The 22,420-nt window shown below is 41.2% G+C and overlaps 2 protein-coding genes across 7 annotated transcripts in view; both read left to right on the top strand.

Annotated features, from left to right (window-relative positions):
* Positions 1–13,809, top strand: part of grid2 (glutamate receptor, ionotropic, delta 2) — a 564,677-nt gene extending 550,868 nt beyond the window's left edge. The window contains exons 16-17 of one of the 6 annotated variants that reach the window (XR_012594250.1): positions 7,286–7,379; positions 10,630–10,768. Coding sequence is in view for 4 of the 6 variants with exons in the window: in XM_074637696.1 (XP_074493797.1) it covers positions 10,630–11,088 (459 nt within the window). In the remaining 2 variants the exon portion in view is untranslated. Of the gene's footprint in view, positions 1–7,285; positions 7,380–7,796; positions 8,105–10,629 lie in introns of those variants that run through there. The other 5 variants (XR_012594251.1, XM_074637698.1, XM_074637697.1 and 2 more) reach the window with 5 other exon arrangements.
* Positions 13,810–15,054: 1,245 nt separating this feature from the next.
* atoh1a (atonal bHLH transcription factor 1a) lies at positions 15,055–22,207 on the top strand. Its single transcript, XM_074637722.1, has 5 exons — positions 15,055–15,087; positions 15,449–15,592; positions 15,701–15,755; positions 16,983–19,936; positions 20,460–22,207. The coding sequence occupies exons 4-5, from the start codon at positions 19,702–19,704 to the stop codon at positions 21,377–21,379; spliced, it is 1,155 nt and encodes a 384-aa protein (XP_074493823.1). The 5' UTR covers positions 15,055–15,087; positions 15,449–15,592; positions 15,701–15,755; positions 16,983–19,701; the 3' UTR covers positions 21,380–22,207.
* The last annotated feature ends 213 nt before the right edge of the window (positions 22,208–22,420 follow it).

Here is a 22,420-nt window from a genome sequence, read left to right as displayed (position 1 = left end):
GCTGCTTGATAAAGGCGGGTTAAGGTTAACTTGTGGATAATGACTTTAGAGAATTAACGCGGGAAACGCTTTCCAAACCTATCATTCAACTTCCAGTCCTTACAGATATAAAACCAACTTACCAACAATCAGGAGAGAGGTGTTTTGAACGCACCATAATGTATTACGACCTATTGTTGCCTGGTTACCAAAATGACCTTTAATGGGAGGAAAAATGTGACATTAAACTAATTAGGACTGTTGAAGTGAACATCTCTGCATGACTCTGACTACCAGAAACAAATAAGAGAAGCCTGGCTCATCTCCTTAATCTGTGGTGTCATGCTAATTTAAAGTTCCGCCAAGAATAAATTAGAAAAGATGACAAAAAGATGGGAATGAAAATTGTGGCTATACCCAGGATGATTTAGTGTCAGATCAGGTTACTTTTCATGATAAAAGACTGATAACACCAGTCATCTGGAAAGTAATTTAGAGGGAAAGTTTCAATATGAAAAGTCCATGAACCGTTGGTTTCAAATGATTAAATGAGCAGCTCCTGGTCGACCGTTGGTGTATCATCACACATTATTGCATCACTACAGCTTCTTGCAGTGGCGGCTGGTGACTCAAAAAATTGGGGAGGACGGGAGGAAAACCAACCCACTGTGTCATGTTATTTTATATAGTTATGTCTCTTATTATGCACTTGCACCTCCATTTTATGTATGGGCTCAGTGCTGCTTGATGTTCCTAGTTTTTGTATGTCATATGGGATGGGGGATGGAGCATGGGGGGAGGGGGGCGGCATACATGGGATTTTGAGTTTTAAATTTTTAGTCTGTAAATCTTTCAATCTGGAAAGAACTTTGCGCTTAAGTTTGACAAGTGTTAAATTATTATTATTATGACTGCACTAGCTGGCTACTTATCTCTACTGTCTTATGTAAAATGAAAAATGAAGCAGTAAAACAATGGCTTGACAAGATTTCTTAAAAACAATGATGCAGCCACAGGATGAGAATGAACCTCGTATGCATAATGTGTCACTAGAAGCCGGTCTGTAAACTGCTGCCCGTACGCAGCACGGGCGTCGGGCCGCCGCACGTCACCGTAGCTCCGCTGTGGGTCCAGCCTGGACAGCTGATGGCGAAGCCCGAGCAGCAAGCAGCAAGGATGTCCTCCCTTGGAGCGTCATTTTACGTGTTTTGGCCAATCACAGATAAGCATGTAAAAAATGAAACGCATTGAATTGATGGAAGAGGTCCCGCCCCGAACACCACTTTCTTGCCTGCCCTGTAGGTGTCGCTGTTCAAGCATTTTAATTAGAATTTAAATAAGGGATTTTTTCCAAAGAAGAGATAAAAAATATTTTATAAATGATGATGAGATTTGGTAATGATTCATTTCAACCAATTACTGATATTTTTATATTTTGGTCTCCCTCTGCCTCTCAAAAATAGAGCAGGAGCAACTTCCTCTGCCTCTATGGACCAGCCTCCACTGGTTTCTAGCTTTTGGAGAAGATTTCTTCCACTCATAAGTCGTCATTGATGTGACTTGAGTGGTGGTGACGTCCTTTGACATGAAAGACAGAAATATACTACAATCAAAATTGAAATTGGTGTGTCATTGCAGGCAAATAGGTGGTTTGTGACTTGACTGACGTGCCTCATCAGCTGTGATCACTGTAGTGTGTACAAGCTTGTTTGACAAACTACTTGGTCGTTTTACACAGCTTTGTTTACCGCAGTCCAATACACCACCTTCAATTTCTTGCAACTGATCAACAGTGGCAAATGATTTGTCCTTTGGGCTGTTTGTTCATTGATTTATTTAATTGTTTAATTTTACTTGCACTCCAAGTGCATTCCTCTTTAGCAGATGAATCAGTTTAAGGCCGAGGCGTGTTTATGTTGTGAGTGGATTTCTGCACTTCTGTGAATGCACAAGCAGGAGCTATAAAGCTGCAGTCGGACTCCTCTCATCTCAAGTCAATTTGCCATGTGCAAGTTCCCCATGCATCTGGCATGATGTGCCGTTAAACTGGCTACAAACTGCAGTGAGAATAGCGCTACATGCTCAACAGCAGGTTGACTGCTGTTTGATCTGCTTAAGCTTAATTTAGTTTCTTATATATCGCTGTCGTGATTTATTTCTCCACCATCTAATTGCTTTAGTAAATCAAGTTACATATATTAAATATTTACTCTGAATGCTACCGCCTGTTATGTAGAGATCCTATAGTATACTATGTGAATAAAACAGCGATTCTATGTCACTCAGTCGATTCAGTGTCTAAAGAAGAAACAGAGTCATCAATTTTGAGGTCCAGTCAGGTGAATCCACATTGCTGCTCTCAAAACAGCCACAAATAGTGTTGTGTTGAACATGTTAAGTCACACTGTTATTGTTTGTAACCATTTTTAATTATATATTGCAACACTGGCACTGACTGCCAATGTCATTTTGTTTTGGACCAGGCAACAATATTTTTTTCCTTCAGTAAACACAGCATATATACCCCCTACCTCCAGCCCCCTGCTCAGTTACCAGCTTTAATCTGTCATTCAGATCAGTAGTCATGTCCGCCAACCGAGCAGCCACAAAGACACAAAACCTCCGGTCGAGCCCAAAGTCATGTTAAGCACAGTGTGGTTCAGCTTCAACACAGAGAAACACACACGCCCCGCCGCCATCTTCATTAGCCACTAAAAGCAACCAGTGGAATCAGCCCCTGACTGAGCGCAGGAGTGGAGGGAATAGGAGGGACAGCAGGGATTTAAACGGTAATAGTCTTTAATTCTCTTTGTAGATGTTGATCAAGGTTTTGGATATCAAGGCATCATGCAGTAACTGACATGTGGAAATCATTATTATTGACGTGGAGGTCAGATATGGATGATAGGTTGCACTTCATATGCATGTACTTTATAATACAATTCCAGTTAGTGATATTACCATTATTAGTCCACTGCCTCATTGAGCGACAAAATAAGTGGTAAATAATTATTTTGCTTTTTATGCTTAGAGGAGGGAGTAAGGTTTTATTAGAATGCAAATAGGCCTGCAATCAATGATTATTTTCATTGTCGATTAATCTGCCGATTATTTTCTTGATTAATCGATTAGTTGTTTTTTTATCAAAATCTGAAAATGTTAAAAAATGTTCATCAGTGTTTCCCACAGGCCAAGATGATGTCCTCAAATGTCTTGTTTTGTCCACAACTCAAAGATATTCAGTTTACTGTCATAGAGGAGTAAAGAAACCATAAAATATTCACATTGAAGAAGCTGGAATCAGAGAATTTATACTATTTTTCCTTAAAAAATTACTCAAACCGATTAATTGATTATCAAAATATTTGGCGATTAATTTAATAGTTGACAACTAATTGATTAATTGTTGCAGCTCTAAATGCATAACAAAACAAAGCATTGGGATAATAGTGTGAGCAAAGCAAAAGAGTACTTGTGCATCATTAGAACAGCCCCCTCAGTGCTTCCATGGTGAAGATGAAGTTGGCTCAGTCAGCCATGATTGTTTTTGATAGTTGACCCCTGACATTCATCCTTCGCCCTATCAAAGCATTGACCTATTGATTGCCTTTGGCTTAGCTCAAGGTTTGCTCAGAGTAACCGCTGAACCTCAAGGGGGGTCAGAGTGCTTCAGACAAAGTGCTAGTCGGATCATCAAACAGCGTCTGGAACCCCCTGCGCCCACTCCTTTCTGACCGGTGACAATTTTTGTAACTTTCTGAATCAAAACTCCCGACAAGCACTTCACTCAGCGAGTGGCCAGGTGTGTGGAGGTGAGAAAGTAGGCAAGAATTGAACTTCTCTCTCAAGTTTTCATTCTATGCACAACTTCTGTTATCACTTTTTGTGTGTACAAATGACTGCAACAACATGAATGCCTTTGAGGAGATTCCATCCCAACGTGTTACATAATTATTGTGTCTCGCCCGTCGCTATGACAGCAAGCTGTTCACCCCGCCTTTGAGTGTGGCTGTTTGAAACAGACGTGGTCGGACAACACGTCGTACGATAGTTTGTTTCAAGCATACCCCGGCCTTAAGACCACTGCACTTACAAATAGAACACACCTCATTGATCAAAGTTTTCATTTGGCTGAGATATTATTTCTAATTTCTTCCTAAAATTATCCCATCATAATATATGTAAAAACAGTGGGAACACCATACTCAGATCTCAAATCACCATCTGTGCAGAATGTTTCCAAATGGGCAACCAGCTGCAAAGATGGTTGCTGAGAACAGAAGAGGAGAGAGTCAAGCTGGGACCACAGCAGCGTGTCCTGACTCAGTGGAGGAAGGAAGACAAATTTAAGTCAACTTCAAAGCAGCTAATTAGATAAATTGCATATGTTGCATTTTATTGACTGGGGAAAACTCTGCCTCTGCATGCAATTTGGCCTTAGTCATGGCCAATGGAGTAAGTATAGTGTGTTTAATGTCATCCAACTTCCTAAAAGTTAAATTAATAAAGTGAAGCAAACCATAAAGCTTGTAATTAACTCCACTAGACACCTCACTCTGTCAGTTTAAATGAAGAACTTGTTGGCCTCTGTCTTCCTGTGACAGTGAATGCTAACATCACTTGAGACCATCGTACCGAGCCAAGAGCATGCAGCTCCCTGTGCTTTTCTGCAAGCTTCACATAAAACAGGAAAGCCTGGTGACCCACTCTTTATGAGTGGGCCTAGAAAACTTGGCTTAGTGAGATGCATTGGCACCAGGAGTATAAATTGGGAGTGCAGACTTGGCATGAGGACTCTACTTCCAACGGCCTACTACAATGCAGTGGGTTAAACCTGTTTAATGCTCTTTCAGCGCGGACGGCGATAATGCGCAATTGCGACCTGGGCGAGCCGTGCACCTCCAAGATTTTGTAACAACGCTGGCAGGGTCGCACAGACCACGTTACAATGATTGGCAAGTTACAGGACCTACAAGTGCGTGTACGCTGATTCAAATTTCACAACGCTTTAAAAATGGAGTGCTTTGATTAAATGTTGGCTGAGCAAATCCGAAAATATAAAAAGAAGAAGAGAAGAGGTAATGTTTTGGAGCCACTTTGACCGCAATCAGTATGAACGATCGGATGTTCACGGGGACCGTGCGACATCATCCATATGGCGCTGGTTTATTGTTTCCAGAAAAAGACAAAAGCTGTGTCTCAATTTGGATTCTTCCAAAAAAAACACATGTATAACTTAAATTTGGATAGTTTGGTGTTCGCCGTTAAAATTGTAACTGCTGCAGCTTCCCCGCCAACCATTTTGACAAGTTTGATATATGTTGGTGGCCCCTTCCCTTCCGCTACATAGCAGAGATGGCGACCGTTGAGGGTGAGAAGTGTCCAGCGTTTCACACTCAGCGTTTTGACCATTTTGAGTACAACATCTTGGTACTTAAAGTGCACTGTATTTTGCCATACTTTGCACTCAAAATAGTATGTTTAAGTACGGAAGTACGCAAATTGAGACAGCATTATTATAGACTTACTGTATAGAGAATTCAGGCTAATATCAGCCACATTGGGATTTACGTAGTTTTTTTGACTATTTGTATTATGGCAGACTGACGATATTCCTTTTGAGCCATCAAGGAAATCACTAAAACCTCAGTGTTACAAAGAACATTTTAAATTAACGTTCACACATCTGATCAAACTCTCCTCTTGGTTTAATCTGAAATGAGCAAGTGCACAAATGTAAAAATGATTGATGTACATTGAGTGCTGTTATATTCATTGGGATTATCAGTTGGGTCTCGCCTTTCGCAGATGTTTGTTGATTAAAACCTGTGGATTATGTATTCACAAGTACACTGACATTTCTAATCACTTCTTAACAGAAAATTAACAGACTCATCCTTATTTATCCTCCTTGAAGATGACAAACAAACAGCTTCCCTAATATGGCAACTCTTACAGTAGCACACACACACACATACCAATGAGCTCGCACTCTCACATGCATGCATACACATCATCATTGCCTCACATAGCCCGCCTCTTCCGTCATGTCAGGCTTGTGTCAATATAACGAATGCTCAAACTGTGTGTCAGATACGCCATATCATGAAACCCATTAATGCAAGATATACATTTGTTTTAAACATGCTTCATAAGCCCCAATGGCTTTCAGCTCATGCTTTCAGTGACATACACATGACTTAAGATGGACGTGATTCACTGGCCAAAACACTATCCCCACCTGCCACACATACACACATGCTTCCTGTATACATAAAAACCGCCAATCCACTGTTCCAACTCTAATACAACTAAACTGTATGTGTTCCATGTGTTCCTTACACGTACTAAAACACTGTACATGTCTGCACATGCCTTTACATTCATTGCTGTAATGCTGTGGTAACTGCTTTTGACTGTGAGCTATATGTCAATGTCTGTGCTATGGGTGTGTGTTATGTGTTGTGGAATGGCTAATCTATGAGGCTGCTTCTCAATGTAATCAGTTTGCTTACGAGTTTTCTACCAGGCTTATTCATTCACAAACACACATGCCCACAGAGTTGACTAATGTGTTTCACCAATAATGAATCATAATTGAGCACATTTGACAAGGACATGAACACTCCCTGCTATCTTGGGATCTTTGATAGTTCACATATTAGTTAAATGAATTATGACTACAGTGAACTACAGTTCTTACATCCTGAATATATCCCATTTGGTAACACATAAACATGCATTTTAGTCATCTTCCTCCGCTACACTTTTACTGTGCTCAAAAGCATCTGAACTCATTTGGGGTTGGTGCCTGGGTGGGTGATGTCTGGGCATGTTTGTAATGATAGCACTGTATATCTAAGGACAAATGGATCAAGGCCCATTCCATTCATAACAGGGCGGCTGTATTGCTTTACCCTTTTTGGCCTATATATATGTTCTACGAGAAGTTTGTATGAAAGAGTTCTGTCATTGGAATCAACCACATCTCCCAAATCTCTCTCCAAACTGAGAGTAACTATCATGCTGCGAATTGACAAAATCTAAATTATTTTCATTGTCAGAACTCTTCCATAATGGTAAAGTCTGTGGTTTTGACCATGTCTGATATTTCATATAATCCATGTAGATTTAGCACAAGAAGAGCGGGCACTTCCTTGTGTATCATCCTCTTTGGTACACCTAAAACAGCTGAAGTTTGTGGTTTGGATGGGAACTGCCGTTCTGCTCGTTCTAACTCTATATAATGATGTGTGTCACTGTGGCTCAAAGCTCTCATATTTTCCTTTTTGTTTTGTTTTTGTAGATAAGTACTCTGTGTTGAGGGGTGTAGCGGGCGAGGGGGAGAGAGAGAGGGAGAGAGCAATACAAAATGCCATTTAAACATCTCCCCTTTCCAGGTATATAACGACTGTGTGAATGTCTCTATCTGAGGACACAACACAGAACGACCTGCTTAACTGTGTGTGCTGACTGACTGCCGTGTCTTTCTTCTCGCTCACCCCCCACCCGTCTGTCTCTTCAATTGACTTCTCTCTCTCCTCCACCTTACAATCCTTCCATCTGCCTGATCTTGTCTGTCACTCATCCTTTCTCTTCGTCCGCCGATTGTCTGCCTGTGTGTCTATTTGGCTTCTTCTTTTTGTTTTTTGGCTTGTTTTAATCTTCCCGCTCAACTTGCATGCACACAAACACTCAAACACATTTATATAAATTACTCCACATCTCTCTCCCATCACCCTCTCTCTCTCTCTCTCTGTGTCTCTCTCCTCCTGTCCCTCTCGCTCACCCACATGCACGTCACACGCTCACACCAGACGCAGGCAGATGGCCCATCTGCCAGGCAAGCTGCTGATCCTTGCCCTCACAGCCCCAACGAGCACCCTCTTGCCCTGGGCGGTCATAGCCAGCACCAGAACCCCAACACCGCCAACACCAATGCCCCCACCGCCACCCATTACCAGCCCCCAGCATGCTGCGACATTCCCTGCGCCCTGATCGTGCAGCACTCCTACGAACCCAACCACCCCTCCGAGCTCACCTCCAAAATGAGAATGACCACCTTTACCACCTCACCTCCCACCCCAAGGTTATACATACAATAGAGGATAGAAATAAACCATTGGTTAGTAGTGCTTGAAGACAGATGCTGTTAGAATTGTTCTGATATATGAATGATAATGTTTTAAGAGGAATGATGGACATCAAGGAGCAAACTTTGCTGTTCACCGTATGGCAAAGCTCTCTGCTGGATGCAAATGTACCTCTTTCAAAAACGTCTATATACCTGGCATGTTGCCAGCTGACTATGTGTGCAATGATGCCTTTCTGCCATTAGAGGGTGCTGTCTCTCTATCTAGAGACTACTAGAGCACCAGGCAGTTGAAGTTACATGCTCTGTAAAGTTGTATATGCAGGTAAAAGACTTCAATGAAGTATTTATGTTATGTAACGTAGAGATTTTTACAAAATGAAGCCAAAAAAAATGTTGTGGTGTAAACTTGGCTTTGTTCTCCAAAATAAGGCCTTTTCATTAAACATAAATTAGAGATGTATATTTAAATACATTTCAGACATTTGTTCATGTCAATATAGGTTTTGATCATTTGGGGGATTCAGTGTTGACTTCTGTAATGTTACAGTGGGCATCATAATGGAGGAAACCTCCCTTCACAGTAATATAAATGCAGTCAGGTCCTTCCACTTCTTTCCATAAAAACCTTCCACTTCTCCTCGCCTCGGCCCCTTTCGATCACTCCTTGTAGTTCCCCATTAGTGTCCTTTCACTGACAGCAGACTGACCATTTGTGATTCACTCTTCTCTCTCACTTCCCTTCATTTCTTTGATACCAACTCCACCCTTTGGATATCCCCTCCTTCAAACGTTTAGTGTGTGTATGATAGTGTCACGACAAACACTAGCGCCCCCTCGTCCTCCCCTTCCTCCTATTGTCCCTTCCTTAGATGGCAACCAGGGGGCACCAGTGTTGGTCCCCTCGGTCCGTGAGCTACATACAGTAGGTCCAGAGCCCCCTCCACACCCCCCAGACCCGAAGGACACTCAGGTAACTCGACCTTCACCCCCAATGATGTGACTCCCCTCCTCACAAAACCCTGTTTGACTTTACCCAAACAGTATTTCCATTAAGCGTGAGACACCTAAAATGATACGACACCCCACACTTTCCACCACCACTACCTCCGAGACCCTTACCCTCCATAAAGCCAGAGAAGCACATTGCCACACGTGTTTGTGGACAATGGAAACATTTGGAAACGCTCTCCAGCACCTAACACCTTTCAGCTAAGCCTTCCCCCTCTCTATATCCTCACATCATTCATTGCGAACTCCGCTCCCTCCTTGCACCACTGTCCCCTATCCAGTAAAAGCATGAAACACCTCTCACTGAGTGTTACCATCCTTTAGACTATGTGGATAAGTTATTTATATGTGAATATAGTGATTCTAAGTTTCATTTAACATATACAGTAAGTTAATTTAATGTATGTTTGTCTTGGTATTGTTAAGATTGTTAAGACTGTTAAAACATTGTTTGATTGAAGTTAAATAATCTATAATGCAGTTGAAAAAAAAAAAAAAAAAGCCATATTGTATGTGGCCTGGAAAAAAAATTCACTTGAAAAAGAGATGTCAATCTCAATGTGAATTTTTTGGCATGATGGCCAGAATGCAATGGTGACAAGAAACAGGAAAAATAAGGTATTGTTGAGCATTTGGACTGCCTTCCGTAATATAAGTTGTATTTGTAGTGTAATATTATTATATGGACAGTAGACCTAGCACCCTGGAATCACAGATCACACAGCATGATGGCGTGTGTTTCCTGTGTGGATTCCAGATTATCTGCACTCCCTTAAAGACCTTGTAGAAGTGTGTGTTTGTTTCTCTCTTTCAATATCCTGACCACAGCTCAGAGTGTGCTTCTCTCATCTTTCCCCTCCTCTCTTTTTGCTCTCCCTGCTTCCTGCCACATCCCTGCTTCCCCTGTGACCACCAAACATTTATTTATTACTTTTATGTTGTGTCACCCCTCACTCTTCCTCTCACTATCGCAATTACCTCCACTTGAATCTCATTTTTAATTGTGCCAAAACTTTTCTTTTGGCCACATGCATGCCATGTTGCCCTCATCATTTCATCACCTGCGTTGCCCAACGCCCCTCTCTTGCTTTCACTATTATTCTTACTATCCATTTGCACTGGTCGGATGGATGACATCCCTATTGCTGGATACGAATACACCCCATCGTCCATTTCCTTTTTTTTCCAAAAATATATCCTCTCTGGACATACTCTGCTATATTTCCTTCACTGTTCTCTCCATTTCCTTACTCCTCTATTTGCACTACCTTCACTCCTTTTCCTGTACCTCCTCTCTCTCCTTTCCTTCCTTTATCCAACTTTCCTCAATTCATCTTCCTTCTCATCATTTCCCTCACCTCCGTCTTCCATCCTTAAACACTGACCCTGGATCTTTGTCCTATCATTCCTTCTCAACCTTCCTTTCCTACGTCTTCTTTCCCACCTCATATTCTTTCAAATTGCCATCCCTTCGCATTAAACTCTCTTCCCTTCGACCATTTACCATCACCGCGTCCTACTCCGCCCCTGCCCCTCCCCACCTGCAGGACGATAAGGAGATCGACCTGGAGCACCTACACCGCCGGGTTAACAGCTTGTGCACCGAGGATGAAAGCCCCCACAAGCAGTTCTCCACCTCTTCCGTCGATTTAACACCCCTTGACATGGATGCGCTGCCTGCCGCTCGCCAGGCACTCGAGCAGATCAGCGATTTCCGCAACACCCACATCACCACCACCACCTTCATCCCCGAGCAGATCCAGACCCTCAGCCGCACCCTCTCTGCCAAAGCCGCTGCTGGATTTTCCGCTGGTTTCGGTGGCGGCGGCGTCGGCGTCCTCCAGGACCACCGGACTGGCGGGGTGGGCCCTTTCAGGCAGAGGGCCCCCAACGGTGGCTTCTTCCGCAGCCCCATTAAAACAATGTCCTCCATCCCCTACCAGCCCACAGGTCCAGGACCCAACTTTGGATATGGCAATGATCCAGACAGGGGCACCTCTATATGAGGAGTTGCTAAGGATACGGTTGGTTCAGGAGAAAGAGGAAAAGGAGGAGCAGAAGGAGGCAAGGTGGCTAGGGTCGGTCATGGGATGGTAGAACAAATACAGCTAAAAAGTCAGAGGATAGAGATGTGTACATAGGAATCTTTATGTTTTCAGTTTCTGCTTGGGTGTTTCCAGGGGTGTCTATTTTGTATGTGGAGAAGACGAAGGAGGTGGAGGTCTGTTAGGGTGTTCCTTATCTTCCTGCAAACCAAGCTGGTGAGGTGCAAAAAGGGAAGGTGTAAGGGGGGGCTTGAATCTTTGCTTTATTGTTGTTGTTCTTGTGATTGTTTGGGGGATTATTTTTGGGGATATGTGTGAGAAGGGATCTTTTTTATTGCTTCTGTTCTATGATATGAGGACTGCCTCATGTAATGGAGATCTGCTGAAATGACCTGACAATTCTTATCTAAACCCCACCTCGGAGGGTTTAATTTATCCTACTCCAACCACAAGAAACACGTCTATATTCCTGTGAGCTCCAGGGCTGCCATTGGTGGATGACTGGTGGTGTCGTTTGCCATTAAACAACTCCAAGGGGCTCCCACTACTAAGCAATTATTGAGTTGTTATTTTATGAAGGCATATATAACAATAGTTTTGTCTGTAGCCCTGGGAATACATACAGCAGCCCCTTGTAGTTTTGAGAAGGCCCCATCTCAGTGAATATCGGAAGATTCCACTTCTCCACTTTTACTCTGCCTTTTCACTATGTGGGAGTCCAAACTGAGGTTTCTCTTCTCTGGTGTCGTTTCACCAATATCTGGGCTTCTAAATGTGTGATCATCTCCAAGGGGGTGTCCACACTGTGGCCTGACTAGACCTAAGACTTTGCAACTGAACCCCATCACGGTGCATCGGTCTGAATACTGCTGAAATGCCATTACAGTGCAACAATATGACACTGAATCACCAGTTTTGGTGCGTCGATCTTGAACTATTTCTGCCATTTTGGTGCATCAGCCTGAAACGGTTTTCACCACTTTGATGCACATTAAAGACTCTTTGTCAACCCCACTGCACTGTACCAGTGCCCACAGACCTGTAAGTGATTGTATGTAGATCTGACCTTTTCTTTTCTCACCTGTACTGTGCTATCTGCTTTTCAAGTCAAGGTGAGATCCTCCAATCAGACTCTCAAGAGGGATAGTAAAAAGGGATGATACAAAAAAACGACATAAAGAGAAAAAAAAACTTAAAAGACAAGCCGAAAGACTTCAAAAAGCTTATGCTTATTATATGTCTTTTATTGAATTTTGTTTTTGAAAAAAATAGATTTTAATGCGTGGAATGTGTTTTGGTCAGGAAGTACAAAAAATAACATTGTTCTGAGCTGTCTACTTGTTTTTTTCTCTCAGCAAACTTTGAAAAACTGCTAAATGAGTGCTGTAGTCTCTGGTTTTGCATCATTAAGTCATCCAAACTTTTGATTTTTCTTTGTTTTGCTTAATTTTTAGTGCTGCCATAGCCCGGGTGTTTAAAAGATAAAAGCTCATTCTTTAAGGTCATGTCATGTTCGAGTTCATCAATCACTTCTTATCAGGTCCAAGTGGTGAAATGGAGTTTATTTTGCGTTGAGGAGAAGCCATTGCAAGAGCGTCTTCAGTACAGGCCTTATATGTCAACTAGCTAGCTGTACCCGACCGACTTCCAGTCAAACCCAAAACTTCACCGCGTACTGGAAACATTATCAAGCAGCAAATCAGTGGTTGTGCTTTAGGGTCATGGGAATGTCACCAAGAGTCAACGGCCATCGGAACCCAATGGCTGCCTTTTATGAGAGGAGTCCGAAATATACTTCTATTTCATATCTGTAATGTTAAGGGTACTGTTTATATAACTTGTTTTTTTAAAGTGCCAATTAATTCAAATGAGACCATTAAGGTGCATTTTGGGGTGGGGGAAGGGGAACGGTACATTAAGAGCATTAAAGGAACATTTTGTGGATTAAGGGGTGGGGTGGTAAAATGGAACCAAATCTTTTTCACTAACACTGTATTAATAATTGATAATGTTAGTTGTTTAGATCAAGTTTTCAGTTTGTTATCTTTAAGAACTAAAACCGCAAAATGTTGTGCGTAGAGAACTCAGTCGAGCCACAGTGTTTTGAAGCATTCTTAGGCGTTCTTTTCTTATATTAGGCTACAGTATGGCTATTGAATGACAAATAGGACACAGATATTTAAAAAGGTTTTATTTAGTATAAATGAAAGAGACATTATAAAAATGTATATTTTACATGTTGATGCTATTTTTGTTTAACAAAAAGAAAAAGAGTATATCATGATGAGCTTTAGTGTTGAGTTTAGCAGTCACATTACTGCGTTTGGTTTTCCCTTGTTCCGCCCATGGTCAACATAAACACAAACTCTTTGCTTTTCTCACGTCATCCTGAGTTCATTTTATTATTTGCTGGCTAAATAACAAAAAGTGGCAAGTTGATTAAAAAGAAAGCATGCACAAACTTGCTCTTGCGCTATCTGTTAACATTTTTAATTTCATACATAGAACTACAGGATTTACTTGATAATTTTCAAAAATTTATGATGTACAGTATTTAATATAGGCCTATTTTGTTGTATGTGTTGCATATTATTCAAAAACTGAACAAACTGGGGCCTCTGTTACAAGTGGCAAAGCTTTCTGTGTATAATTTGTCTAATAAACAGGTTTTCTACAGTGGGATGGTATTTGTTGTTTTTGCTAATCAAGACAAGAATATACAAAAGGTGGTAAATTTCAGAATTATAATGTACATCATCTCATTTAGCAGTAAACTGTGAGTAATTACTGTTGATGATTCTCTGTAATTTAGGGATCACCTCTGGCATGCACTCATCAAAACACTGCAATGACTCTTCAAAGTTATGTTTTCCCTCATGCTTTTCTCTGTTCATTCCAAACATCTGTAAATTTCCTGAAACACAGCATCCAGCGATCGAGGCGCCTCACTGATGACCAACTTTTGTCAGTGTCAGTCAATTTCTTTTGGTAAACAGAGGCTCCAGAAGACTTGACGGGATAGTTTGGGTGTTTTAAAGTGGGGCTGTATGAGGTACTTATCCATAGTCAGTGTATTACCTACGGTAGATGACGGTCAGTGTGCCCCAGCATTGAGAAACAGACAGGAGTAACAGCACCAAAGCAAAGCATGCAGTGCTGTGGACGGGGACAGCAGAAAAAATTATTTTAGCCACCTAAAAGAAAGGCCCACCTAAAAAAAGATTATATCCATTTAAATGTACAATATATTAAGAATATATTCACTGCTTTATCTTGCTGTCAGACAGCCCTTTCCTTCTCCTTTCTGACGGGGAACTGAACTGAAAGTGAAACTTATCTATGCTCTCTCCAAAGCCAGCAGGCTCAGATGACAATTAATGATGAGTTTTACTTTCAGTTCAGTTCGCCATAGGAAAATATTCTAAATATAGCGTACGCTTAAATGGATTTAAATTTAGATGGCTAAAATAAGTTTTTCTGCTGCTCCCGTCCACAGCACTGTATTGCTTTGCTCCGGTGCCGGTGCTCCTGTCTCTTTCTCAAAGCTGGGGGCGTGCTGACCACCGTCTGGAAGTAATACATCTACTATGTATAAGTACCTCATACAGCCCCGCTTCAAAACACTGCACCCAAACTATTCCTTTTACATCTTCCCTTCTAGACAAAATGGCAAAGTGTCTCCTCTCCAGCATTTTCAGCGTATGTGGCTCGTCTTCTTCTTTTCCAGAAGAAATGGTTACGAATTCTGCACAAGTCACAGATACTGGTAAGTATTCATACTTTCATCGAGAGTTTTTGTGTGGATTCTCTCCTTCACTATGTCTTTTCTTTTATTACCATTCATTTATTAACATTTATCATTCGGCAACAGCATCTGATTTGTTTATGTGAAGTCGGAGAAGAATCCTGAATGATCATTCAACAAAAGAAAATGTTTCTCAAGAAAAATCCAACCTTAAGGTTTGTAATAATGACTTAACTAATCTTGTTAACTTGCGTGTCGCAGTGTAACTTTGACCTTTTAATTTTTCAAAGAGCCAATTGATCCAGAACAAATACACAAGTAAAATTGATTGATGCAGGCAGGGTGCCATTTAATAATGGATGAAAGGGGATTTCATCCCTTGTTGTACTTAGTTGTAGCTTTAAATCATTAAACCTAATAGATTTAACGGGGAACGTTGTGTGAAAGTGAAGGGAAAAATATAAATGCAACCATAACATTTTTAGATGGGTTTTGGTGATCTGAGATGATTTCATGTGTGGAATGGATTTTAAGTTCAAGCATGAGCTAAGCTTTTGTTTCTTTCACTTCAAATAGGCGATCACTTCAAAGTCCTGTGTGCTGCTGTTAACAGCTGGATAGACACACTGCTGAGGACGACTGCTGTCAAGTTCAATGGAGCACTACATTGTATTTCTCCATTTCAACCAGTGGGTGGCACTGTGTAGCCCTCCCCCCACTGTCAGAGATCTCCTGTCTCTCTCCTTTAAGACTTTATGCTGTATAACAAGATGAATGGCAGATATTGCCCAAATTATTGAAAATTAATGGAAGAAATAAATTTTTCAGATGGTGCATTGAATTCCACTGGACACAAGTGAGCGACAACCGACTTGATGTCAAGGTAGACATTTTCTTCTTATTGTAGCCTATAAGTCAGAGGAGATCAAAGTGGGCATCTTCATGTGGCCTTCAGTCATTATCATGATTATCTGTAATTCCCTCCCTATGGAGAGTAAACCTGTACCTAAAGTCTTCTCCGTTTTGTTTGGTGAATGTTTACTTGCATTTAAATAATTGTTTTTAGTAGTGGAAGAGCTATCTAGATATTTTACTTGAGCAAAAGTAGGAATACAACAAAGTACTCCATTATCCATAACTCCATAAGTAAATGTCCTGCATTTGTAATTTTACTAACTAAAGTAGGAGCACATTAGTATTAGGAGCAAAACATAGGCCTGCTTATCTAAAAAAGTGTTATCTTACAGTATTGGATTAGTACTGATAAACACTTCAACATGTAAGTAGCATTATAGTGTTGCAGCTGGATGAGGTGATGTTAAGTTGAATATATATTTAATCCATGATAATAAATCATACTTTTTTTTTATATACTTTATTTTTTCCCTTTTTTCAAGGCTGTTTTCATAAATGCAATCCACTGTTTGTAATTACAACAGTCTATAAACCAACTTTTAAGTAGATGAGCTTACAGACAAACCCATCAAGTACACTAGAGAAAACAACCTCAACATTCAAAACCAAAACAAAACCAAGAAAATAAATAACAATAATAACAATGGCAAAAAGAAAGAGTAGAGTTAAATAAACAAAACAACAAAGCAAACAAAAAAAACAAATCAACAAATAACCCTATCCCGCAAATATATAGTTATATCATTTACATGGGCACACACATGCATCCTCCTTAACGTCAGGTCACCTCCAAGCAAAAAAGGTGAATCATACTTTTTAAGTTTATTCCATATTTTTTATGTGTAGTGTTGAACTTCAAAGTCTTGTAACTAAAGAAGTCAAATAAAGGTAGTGGAGTTCAAATAAGAACATTATATCAAGTTTATTTCTATATTTCTATTTATAGTTACTTTCCAGGTGTTTGTGACAAACTCATGAGTTTGTCTTTCTGATGAAAAACAACACTATGGATGTAGTGAGTTTAGGAAAGGCTATACAGTAACTTTTTTAAGTTTATTCCATATTTCCTATGTGCAGTGTTGAACTTCAAAGTATTGTAACTAAAGGTAGTGGGGTACAAATAAGAACATTACATAAATTTATATATATATTTCTATTTTTAGTTATACTTTCCAATTACTCTTGATTGTTCCAGGTGTTTGTGACAAACTCAGAGTTTGGAGAAAGTTTCCTTAGTGTTTCTAACTTTAGAGCTTCTAATATATCCTCCTGAGACCCAGCCCATTGACATGTGTCCTCTGTAGTGGACATTTTGTCCACATGCATATCCTCTTACTCTTTTGACCTACTCTATCAACCCCTGGTGTATTGTAAAGAAGACATCCTAGGCTTTCTAGTGATATGGCATTTTGTTTTTATCAATTTGAATGTATTCTTGGTTTAATATCACTCTACAGCCATAATCTGTTCATTTTTGTTAGTCTTTTCACACTGAAATAGTCCTGTAGTCCACTACAGTGGACAATAAATATAAAGTTTAACAAGCCTTAATTGTTGAGATTTTCTTTTAACCCTAAATAGGAAGGAAATCACAAAAAAAAGTAATTGGAAGACACTTTTTTTAACTCGGTTCCCAGGAGGATATTATAGCATTTGATCACAAACAGTTATGTTTATTATCATAGCATTTGATGAAAAACAACACTATGGATGTAGTGAGTTTAGGAAAGGCTACAGTTAGGTTTATTATTATAGCATTTGATCACAAACATCACTATGGATGTAGTGAGTTTAGGAAAGGCTACAGTTAGGTTTAGAAATCCCTGTCCAGCTCCCCTCACTCCGGTCTCGTGCCCGTCGCGCCCCTGTCTCCCGGGAGACGGGAGTGAGAAGCGGCAGCACGCAGACTCCTCTCGCGCATTGGAATGGGAGCCCCCCCACCCGCGTGACCAATGGAACATAGAGTCTCCTTTGTGGCCGCGACACTTTAATAATCGCCAGCTACAATATCCAACCTGTCGGTCGCTTCAGGAGCCCGTTGGATGGGGGGCTTGTAGGTGGGAAGAGGGGGCGAACGCTCGGCGCCAGACCTCTATGGCCCACAACATGAATACATGAATAAAAAATAGAAAAGATTGATGTCGGGTTATCTTCTGAAATTATGGCATTTCTTCCCACAAATTGTGTTTTCTTTCCTACAATTTCCAGTTAGTTTTAGGAGTGTGCATCTTTTCAGAATAAACCCATATTTCTAACCATTCTTAACATATTATATTTTATATATCAAAGTTGTGATATTAAATTGATAGGATCATAGCCAATGCCTTTTTTTCGTTTGGCCTGAATTTGGTGATCATTTAATGTTGTGAAAACTTGCACTGGGCAGGGGTCAGTAACAGGATAACCTCCCTTGATCATTGTGCCTCATACATTGGGCTACTGTATTTAACATATAGGCTATAGCTGCATCCTAAATTGACCGTGGCAATTAGGTTAAATAGCCAATTTCCAACCAGCAATTAGTCCATTGTTCATTTGCCAGGTTAGGCCCTAAAGTTTGCATCTCAGTAAGCATGGTCACTTTGATCAGCAGACTGCAGGTGGTTGAACCACTTAATAAACTTCGGACAAAGTATAGCAATGTATAGCTTATACAATCTTCCATTTAACTTGTGTTCACAGCTCTTATTGGAATATGATAATAAATGAATATTGGAAATGGGCATCATGTCAATTAGCCTACACATCATGTTTTATGTGAGTATTTGCGTGCGTTTGTGTCTGTGCTTTCATCCTTGCTGCTTCCAGTTGCAGCTGAGTCCAGCAGCTCGTGTCAGTAGACGGAAACAGCGCTGAGCGCGAGCCCCCTGCTCGTGTTTCCGTTCCCTGTGAAGCCCTCTTTTACCGACAGGGCGTTCCGAGAGCCGGATCAAAAGGTTTTTAGAGCCGCTACAAAAGAAAACTGGAAACTGGAGATGATCTTAGAATGAATGAATTGACAATGAGCGCGCGAGCCACATGCAGGAGCTGCAACATTTGTTGGCATCTTTTGACGTTTGGTCAAACTTTACGCAGCTTTACGCAGCCAAAAGCCCTGTTTTGTTTTGGTCCGACTTTTCTTCTTACACTTTGTTCATTTCTACAAATATTTCCCTGCATTTGTGTTACTAGTGAGAGATGAAATGCAGTAATTTTCTTTTTTTAAATATGCATATATACAGTATATAGTGCTAGTAGGAGATGAAGCCCCATGAATGCTTTGAGTTGATTTCGGGCAAAAATATTTTGTTAGATTCCTTTCTTTTCATTAGAGTCTAGATTCTATGTGAGATGCGCACACGAGTTGAACGCAAACTTAAAGTCAGCCTTTACACCACACAGTGCACATGGAAACACGCACTTTAGACAGTTGAGGATGGCAAATTAACCCCCCTCCACACCCCTCCCTCTGTCATACCTGCGACGTTAAGACACACGAGCAGTCCCAACTGCGCACGTCTCGCGCTTGTCCACGCTCCATACCTAAAAAAAGCGTCACCTCCCCATGCATGCACGTGCGTCCTGTGGGAGGTTCCCCTTACCTCCCTTTGCGTTAAACACTCCTTTAAATTGTAACGTTATCATAAACAGTCCGGCTTCGGGGGGCCATAATCACCTCTCTCTCTCTCGGGCCTTTACCGAGACTTCTCATTGGACGTCAACACGCGACCAGCGCGAGGAGGGGGGCTCCCAGACGCGTGCCGCTTTTTAAACCGACGCAGCGCCTCGAGACACCAGAGAAGGAGTCCCGCACGCGACATAGTCATATTCACACAGTGCGACTGCACATCAGCAGTGCGTGCCTCCAAGAAAAACAACAACTAATATTGTTAAGCGGGTTAACTTCACCTACCTGTTGGGCTCTTCTTGGAAACATGGATGTCCGAAGTGTGGATGACTGGAGCAGAGGCGCACGGGACGCGGTTGTTCTCGAGAGGGGAGGGGAGTTCGAGGAGTCCCGCTACGAACCTGGACTGAAGCTCGTGGACAGCGGCAGCGACCCACGCGCCTGGCTGGCTCCGGTGCAGCCTCCTGGCACCTGCGCGGCACACGCCACTTCAGCCGACTACCTGCGGCACTCGCCCTGCCCGAGCACCGGATCCTACCAAGGTGAGAAAACGCAATATACTTATCATTTTACCATTTTGCACAATTTTTCAAATCACCTGTAATGCAACATCACATGCAACGGGCAACTGGGATTTATTTGCAGTGTTTTTTTAAGTCCTTTTGCATAAACTTAAGGACTCAAATAGCCAGGAGAATCATTACTTTATTTTACAGAGAGCTTATATGTAAAGTTTATTCCAGCCTACAATTAAAATATTGTTGAGCGCTTGATAACTTAAAAAAAATGTCACAAGAGTCTATGCATTTTTATTTATTATTATGCATATATTTATTATATTATGTATGAATAATTGTGATGTGTTTAGTTTTTTTGTCTGATGGGTCTTACTTGTCTGTCTGTCTATGGTAACAGTATGTCTATTGGATGTGTACTTTTTCTCAAACTGAGCTGCCTATGGATGCAAAATGAATTTCAGTGCAAACTGACAATAAAGTTGTATCGTATTAGGTTGTGGTCGAACTAGAGCAGTTCATTAACTTGTATTTGTTTTCATTTGTTCAGAGAGTGGCTCCCCGGAGTCCTCTGGCCATCCCAGCCCTCCCAGCTACAGAAAACCTGCCAAGAGACCTCCCTCCTCCTCTTCTTCCTCCTCCTCCTCGCTCAAAGTCCGGGACCTGTGCCGTCTCCAGGGCTCGCTCACTGGACCCGATGATGATGATGATGATGATGATGATGATGATGATGAGGAGACATCCCCGAGACAGAGAGCCCAGTCCACCAGACCTGTCCACGGGGTCCAGAAACAGAGGCGCGTGGCCGCCAACGCGCGCGAGAGGAGGCGGATGTACGGGCTCAACCACGCGTTCGACGAGCTGCGCAGCGTCATCCCGGCGTTCGACAACGACAAGAAGCTCTCCAAGTATGAAACCTTACAGATGGCGCAGATCTACATCAACGCTCTGGCGGATCTGCTCGAAGGACCGGTCCCCTCCTCCAGCAGCAGCAATAAAGACGTCTCCAACAACAACAACAAGTCGCCAAAGTCTGACATTACGCTTCCATCCTCCGTGGTGAAGGACAGGTCTCCTCCGTCCCCTACAACCTGCAGGACAGCGGCTGATGTGCCAGTCTCAGGTAGCAGCTTACCTGTCCACATCTCAGGTAGCAGCTTACCTGTCCACATCAGCGCGATGCCTTTCCGCTCCTCCTTCGATGACAGCTCGTTTTGCGCCCTGGTTGAAGAAGCGATGCGCTCACCTTCTCCTCCTCCTCCTCCTCCTCCTTCAGGTGGAGGTGGAGGTGGAGGTGGGAGGAAAGAGTCTCCCCGGAGCGACGGAGAGTTTTCCCCGCACTCCCACTTCAGTGACTCGGATGAAATAGCGATGGAGCTCCAGTCCAGTGAAGAAGATGACCTCTCAGACCTGAAGCTGCGAAGCCACCATCATCATCATCACCACCACCAACACACTGTCGCTTTCTGAATGACAATAATAAAAAATAACAGACTATATTAAAAACATCAAAATGTGTCAATCATGCAGTCTATCTGTTAATAACAAAAAATGCCGTTTTGAGTGGATGAATTTTTTGCTTTTTCAAAATTGTTTAATTTTTAACAGTAATTCTATTTGAACGACTTGTTACATAGTCTAAAGTTTTTTTGTTTTTTTTAAAGTGAGATAGACCTAATTCGGTTCTGCCAATAGATGTATAATAGCCTTATAATTTCCAGTTTCCATGGAGACGTGACCCCTCTGCCATGTCGCGCGCAGCACTGCCATGGGTATTTCCCACGTCACTCCGACCAAAAAAGCTGTCTTCCACAAAAATCATAACTTTATGGATAATTGCTTATATTTGATAATGTAAAAAAACAACAACATTTTTTTGTAGCTATAATATGATTTTTTTTGTTGTGATTTATCTTTTTATTTGTTCATTTGTAAATGTGTTTTTTGCAACTTCAAAAGTTCATAATGTGCACTTTAAAAAATATACGAGCCAGAGGCTTGAGAAATACGACTTTTGTTTTCAAACCATAAACAATATTGTTTTGCTTTGTTTGCTATAGTGTAGTACTGCCAATTCCATACAAATAGCCTATTTAATGTAGCCATCAATGCTGCCTTCTTTTGTATTTTTTTCTTTTGTATCTTCAGATGAACTTGTGTGTCTTTTGCTTTCACTGGATGAGATTAATTGACATGTAGGCCTATTTATTGTTTCATTTGATTTGCTTTTTATAACTCCATAGTTAAATTTGCTGGAAAAAAGCTATCAAAATGCCATTTATTGTTATGTTAATTTGATTTTGGGAATAAAAAAAGCAAACGAAAATGTAATGTTTCTTTGTCTCTGTTGTTTCCACGCACCAAATAACTGCAATGAACTCTTTTAGCAACGAGGCCTTACCGTTTTTAAACAGTAACCCAACTCTAAAACAAAGATAACAACAACAACAACAATAATAATAATAATTACTAAATTATTATTATTATTATTATTATTATTACAATACATAT

The sequence above is a fragment of the Sebastes fasciatus genome, chromosome 6, assembly GCF_043250625.1.
Source record: "Sebastes fasciatus isolate fSebFas1 chromosome 6, fSebFas1.pri, whole genome shotgun sequence".
Classification (NCBI taxonomy): Eukaryota; Metazoa; Chordata; class Actinopteri; order Perciformes; family Sebastidae; genus Sebastes; species Sebastes fasciatus.
This window is presented reverse-complemented; position numbering and strand designations above follow the sequence as displayed.